Source organism: Carcharodon carcharias, chromosome 14 (genome assembly GCF_017639515.1).
Source record: "Carcharodon carcharias isolate sCarCar2 chromosome 14, sCarCar2.pri, whole genome shotgun sequence".
Taxonomy (NCBI): Eukaryota; Metazoa; Chordata; class Chondrichthyes; order Lamniformes; family Lamnidae; genus Carcharodon; species Carcharodon carcharias.
Window position 1 is genome coordinate 148,006,619 of NC_054480.1, and position 6,006 is coordinate 148,012,624.

General features: G+C 42.2%; 1 protein-coding gene across 4 annotated transcripts in view; it reads right to left on the reverse strand.

Annotated features, from left to right (window-relative positions):
• hmg20b (high mobility group 20B) overlaps positions 1 to 5,738 on the reverse strand; it is a 28,019-nt gene extending 22,281 nt beyond the window's left edge. Inside the window, exons 1-4 of one of the 4 annotated variants that reach the window (XM_041205222.1) lie at positions 5,567 to 5,737; positions 3,462 to 3,557; positions 1,581 to 1,678; positions 1,295 to 1,346 (exon numbers count right to left, since the gene is read on the reverse strand). In XM_041205222.1, the coding sequence (XP_041061156.1) occupies positions 1,295 to 1,335 (41 nt within the window). In that variant the 5' untranslated portion in view covers positions 1,336 to 1,346; positions 1,581 to 1,678; positions 3,462 to 3,557; positions 5,567 to 5,737. Of the gene's footprint in view, positions 1 to 1,294; positions 1,347 to 1,580; positions 1,679 to 3,461; positions 3,558 to 5,566 lie in introns of those variants that run through there. The other 3 variants (XM_041205221.1, XM_041205223.1, XM_041205220.1) reach the window with 3 other exon arrangements.
• Between the last annotated feature and the right edge of the window lie 268 nt (positions 5,739 to 6,006).

Here is a 6,006-nt window from a genome sequence, read left to right on the forward strand (position 1 = left end):
CACATCCACCAATGGTGGAGATTAAAATCAGGAATGCTTAAGAGGTCAGAACAGGCTCAGCACAGGGATCCATGGAAGTGGTAAAGCTGGGGGAGATCAGAGATAGGCAGGAGCGAGGCCATGGAAGGATTTGAAAACAAAGATGAGAATTTTAAAATTGATGTGTAGCTTAGCCAAAGGCCAATGTAGGTTAAGAGATGGGTAACTGGGGTTTGATGAGAGTTAGGCCATAGGGAACAGAATTTTGAATAACTTCAAGTTTGTGGAAATTAGAATTAGGGAAATAAGCCAGCAGTACAGTGGAAGGGTCAAGTCTAAATGTAACAAAAGCACAGATTAGCATTCCAAAACCAAACGAGCTGAGGCAAGTACTGAGGCAGGCAATGTTACTGAGGTGGAAATAGGTGATTTTAGAGATGGTGAGGATGTGTGGTAGGATGCTTATCTTCAAGTCAAATATGACACAAAAGTTGTGAACAGTTTGGTTCAACCTCAGACATTTACCAGGGAGAGGGATGGAGTCAGTCACAAGGGAAGAGAGTTTGTGATGGGCGCTGAATACCATGGCTTGTGTCTGCTCAATGTTTAGTTGGAGAAAATTTCTGCTCACCCAGTGCTGGATGTCAGGCAAGCAATCTGACAGTTTAAAGACAGTGGTGGGGTCAAGGGAAATGAAGGCGAGTTACAGCTGGAAACTTGCACTGTTTTCAGATGATGCCACAGAGGGGCAGCATGCAGATGACAAATAGGAGGGGAGCATAGGAAGATCCTTGGAGGACCCTGGAAGGAAAGGACAGGCGTGCTTAGAGGAGTCATTGCAGATAATTCTGGGGCTGTGACTAGATGGATAAAATGCAATCAAGCATATGAGGTGCCACCCAGCCTGACAATCATGGAGAGATGTTGGAGCAGAATTTCATGGTCAGCCATGTTAAAGACTGCAGCCGCTCAAGATGGACAAGGAAGGAATGTTTATCTCTGTCATAGCCAACTAGATGTCATCTGTGGCTTTGGTAAGAACTGTTTTAGTACTATGGCAGAAAGCTGACTGGAGGCATTCGGACTTCTGAGAAAGGTGGGCATGATTTGGAAGGCAATAACACATTTCAGTGAGTTGAAAGGAAAAGAAGGTGGGAGATGGAGTAGTTTGCAAGGACTGAAGGATCAAGAGGTTTTTTTGAGAGGGGTAATGATGGCAGATTTGAAGGAGTACCTGAGGAGAGAGAACAGTTAATAATGTCAGCTGACACAGCAGGGAAGTGAAATTGGGTGGTTAAGTAAATAATCTACTTACCCGGCCATAACTACAGATTCTTTATTATTTTGCGACATCATAATAGGTGAACCTATGACAATTTTTAAAAATTACATATTAAAACAAGCCTACATATTAGTGTTCTTACAATCAGTAATAAGAAATAAGTAATTGGACATATGCCATTTTTCCCCTCTTAAATTCCATTTTAATATTCTTACTAATGTGAAAATTGTTGTCAACATGACATCTTTTACGTTAATTTTATGAACATGGTGATCCAAAGTGCGTAAAAAAGCTGAGGCTAGTGACCAATAGCACTTACCACATAAAAGGTTGTTAAAGATTTAGTGACCAGAAGCAAAGAGCAAATGGGAGTGGCTTATAGAGACTGGATCAGCTCCATATCACAGGGCAGTCTTCCTGCAGGCATAGATGACAGGAAAAAAATAGTACTGGGTGAAAAGAAAAGGTAACTCAAACCATCATAATGAAATCTGACTACTGGAAGTCATGAATAATAATTTTGTAAAATGAACAGTGCATAAGAATCACGACTAACTTGGTTATTTTTGACATTGTGCCATTTGCTTTGAAATTTAAATGAAAAGAAATTATGATCTAGAATCATGCTGCTATATTTCCTGATTTGAAACTACTAACTATAAAAAGATCTTTGCTAATTTTAAAATTACTTCAGAAATTAAATAAACTAGGTTGCTTGCTGCCAAAATCAGACTGGTGGACAGTTTAAGACTAATTGCTTTCTCTCCTTGACTTTTACCTTATTATGCTTCTATCTTTCTGTGTAAAATATTTGAATTTCAACCTTCAACACAGTTCATGCTGTTAACATTGAGAAAAAATTGGAGAAAAGAGCAAGATGGATGACATGGATGGTCAGTTAAGAGTTCAAGTGTTAAAATTAAATGAAGTCCTTATTTTAGTTTAGGGATAATATTACAGAGCTGCAGTTGCCCCTGGCATTCAAGTAGCTTTATTTACTGGTGTAATAAGTGGCTTTTTGGTGTCACTATGTGCAAGCTAAATGTTTAGGTGACCAATCTGCCCAAAGGAAAGAACTCCCTGGCCCAGAGGTAAAGCCTGCCAACTGTTGTCTGGTCAATATTTTGTGCTTAGAGTAATTGATCTAAAAATTACAAGCAGACTAAACAGGATACACAGCAGGACTTGAAGCTCCACTCAAATTAAATTACACTGTGCTATAAATAATATGGTCTACAATAATAAATATTAAAAACTTAGTGCAAATAAACACAAACACTGAACAGGCAGAAATTTAGTTTTCACCAAATTGGTCAGCTTTGCACAATAAAGGCAGTGGAGGGCGGTCTCGTCTGCTAACTGGAGAGCAGCATGAGCCCCGTAACGCCTCTTTTAGGGAAGTCCTGCCATATTAAGTGCCACCCAGTCACTTCACCGGATAACGCTGGCCTGCCCCAGGATCAAGGATCCTGGAGTGGATGTCCTGCTTGCAAAGAGCAGCTCCAATGGCAACATCACCAGGGAGGCATGGTTGCTGCCAGGGTGATACTCACCTGAGGTCTAGTATCGTCGTTGGACCTCCAGGCCACAGGCAAGTGATGGGAGGGTGGGTCGGTCACAGTTTGAGGACTGTGGTGGGTCATAGGGGAGGTGTGGGAAAGGGGGTAGGGGGTCAGCAGCAAGGACAGTGTGTGGTGATCAGCAGGCAGTCCCTTTCTGATGCCACTGAGTGCCTTTGAACAAAATCCCCTGCCTCGGAGCCTGCAAGCAACCCCACACAGATTTGCTGGTCATGTCCCCTCGTATGATGAGCCCCGCATCTGTCACTGGGTTAATCCCAGCATTGGCAGAATGAGGCCCTTAAATGAGCATTAATTGCCCACTTAAGGCCTTAATTGGAAACAGGGCAGGAAGGCCAACCAATGTATGTTCCCGTCACAGCCTTAAATGCGGAGGCAGTGTCCCCACCTACCACCTTCCCGCCTGATTACATGCCACTCTACCAACTTGCCAAGAGGGTGGGCATAAAATCCAGTCTAAGGTTCTAAATCAGTTTAATTGTTAAAAGAATCATTCACTGTTAAATCTTCAAATGTAAAACTGCTTTAAAATAATTTCCAATACATAAGCAATTCCAAATAAAATCAAAATTCTGAATCATGATAAAATGATATAGCACAGAAGAATTTGTTTGACTCACTGAGTGTGTGCCAGTTCTTTGATGGAGCTATTCAATTAGTCCAACATTTTCCCCATAGTCCAGCAATATTTCCTCTTTTGAGTATTTCTCCAATTCCTATTTGGAAGTTACCAATGAAACTGATATTTTTATTACAAGAAAACCTTAAGGTTGCAAAAGCCCCTCCAGATTAATGTTTTAGCCGCAATAAATGTCCTCCTACAACAGTCCTCTCTCCACAACCACAACTGGCAAAAACAGGCAGTTCCATGGTGTAAAAGGCACTGCTCTCGTCTATGCCGGTGTTACCTCTAAAACTGACTATTCCAATGATCTCCTAGCCAGCCTCCCATTTCTGTTTTCCATAAACCTCATTTAAAACTCTATTGCCCATACCCTAACCTGCATCAAGGCCCATTCCCCTCATCATCTTCATGCTCAATGACCTTAATGGCTCCCAATCCAGCAAAACCTCAATTTTAAAATTCTCATCCTCTTTTTCAAATTCGTCGATGGCTCCATCTTTCCCCATCTCCATGACTTTCTCCAACCATATAGGTCTCCAAGATCGCCAGACTCCGCCAATTCTGGCCACTTCAGCGCTCCAATTTTAATCACTTCAACAACCATCACCTGCCGAGGCCCTAAGCTCTGGAATTTGCTTCCTGAACCTCTCCACCTCTAATTTGTTTTCCTCTTTTAGAACACTAACTGTTTGAACAAGCTTAGGGTTCCATGTCCTAATTTATTCTTACGTGGCTCACTTCCGTGAGCCTCCGTGGGAGTATTTTTTTTTAAAAACTATGTTAAAGGCACTACAGAAATGGAAGTTGTTGTTGTACTCTGCAATTGCACTGATTGTTCCTCTAGTTGTTGTTGTACTCTGCTATTGCACTGATTGTTCCTCTAGTTGTTGTTGTACTCTGCTATTGCACTGATTGTTCCTCTGGTTGTTGTTGTACTCTGCTATTGCACTGATTGTTCAAGTTGTTGTTGTACTCTATTGCACTCTGATTGTTCCTCAAGTTGTTGTTGTACTCTGCTATTGCACTGATTGTTCAAGTTGTTGTTGTACTCTGCTATTGCACTCTGATTGTTCCTCAAGTTGTTGTTGTACTCTGCTATTGCACTGATTGTTCCTCAAGTTGTTGTTGTACTCTGCTATTGCACTGATTGTTCAAGTTGTTGTTGTACTCTGCTATTGCACTGATTGTTCAAGTTGTTGTTGTACTCTGCTATTGCACTGATTGTTCCTCAAGTTGTTGTTGTACTCTGCTATTGCACTGATTGTTCAAGTTGTTGTTGTACTCTGCTATTGCACTGATTGTTCAAGTTGTTGTTGTACTCTGCTATTGCACTCTGATTGTTCCTCAAGTTGTTGTTGTACTCTGCTATTGCACTGATTGTTCAAGTTGTTGTTGTACTCTGCTATTGCACTGATTGTTCAAGTTGTTGTTGTACTCTATTGCACTCTGATTGTTCCTCAAGTTGTTGTTGTACTCTGCTATTGCACTGATTGTTCAAGTTGTTGTTGTACTCTGCTATTGCACTCTGATTGTTCCTCAAGTTGTTGTTGTACTCTGCTATTGCACTGATTGTTCAAGTTGTTGTTGTACTCTGCTATTGCACTCTGATTGTTCCTCAAGTTGTTGTTGTACTCTGCTATTGCACTGATTGTTCCTCAAGTTGTTGTTGTACTCTGCTATTGCACTGATTGTTCCTCAAGTTGTTGTTGTACTCTGCTATTGCACTGATTGTTCCTCTAGTTGTTGTTGTACTCTGCTATTGCGCTCGGATTGCTCCTCAAGCTCGCTCGCGCTCTCCTGCACGCATGCGCACTCGGAGAGACAACCTCCTCCCACCACCACCGCCCCCCCCCCCCCCACCCTCACGGTCACTGGCTGGGCCGTTAATTGTTTTTTCCTCAGCACCGTCCCCAAAGCCGCTGATGAGCCGCAATTTTTAAACGTGAACTTTATATAAAATAAAATACAAAATAAATCGGAGATTTCCTAAATTGCAGGTTTCCTCCGCTCATTTTAGATCCAAACCGGCGGATTATAATCACCCTCCCTGACAGTTAAAACAGTTAAAGACTTTATGAAAATAGACGTTATTTAAAATACCTTTTTTTTAAAAAAAATTATCAATTTGTCGCCGTTAAACCGAAATTGCGGATTTTTTTTTTTTTCCTTTTCTTTCTTTCAATAAAAACCCAATTACAATCTCCGGCCCCCTCGGCGATTTCTCTCTCCTCTTGTGTAAAGGCAGGCTCCTCACAACCAGCCCTGCTACCGGAAATCCCCGCCCACCTCTCGCTCATTGGATGCGGCGGCGTTGAATATTTAGACATGGAAATTCGGGGCGGCCTTTCCTCGCTGCGATTGGCCAGGCGGCGTGTCAACTGCAAACGTCACAAGCCATCCTGAGCAGGTTAGGGTGTATCTCGGAGCCAATTGAAGGGCCTCATGCAAATAGCCCCGGGCCGTTGTCCCGCCCACTCGCCTGCTGTAGCTTTTGTGCAGTGAGCATTGCGGGGCCACAAAGGCAATTTTTATCGGAAGTA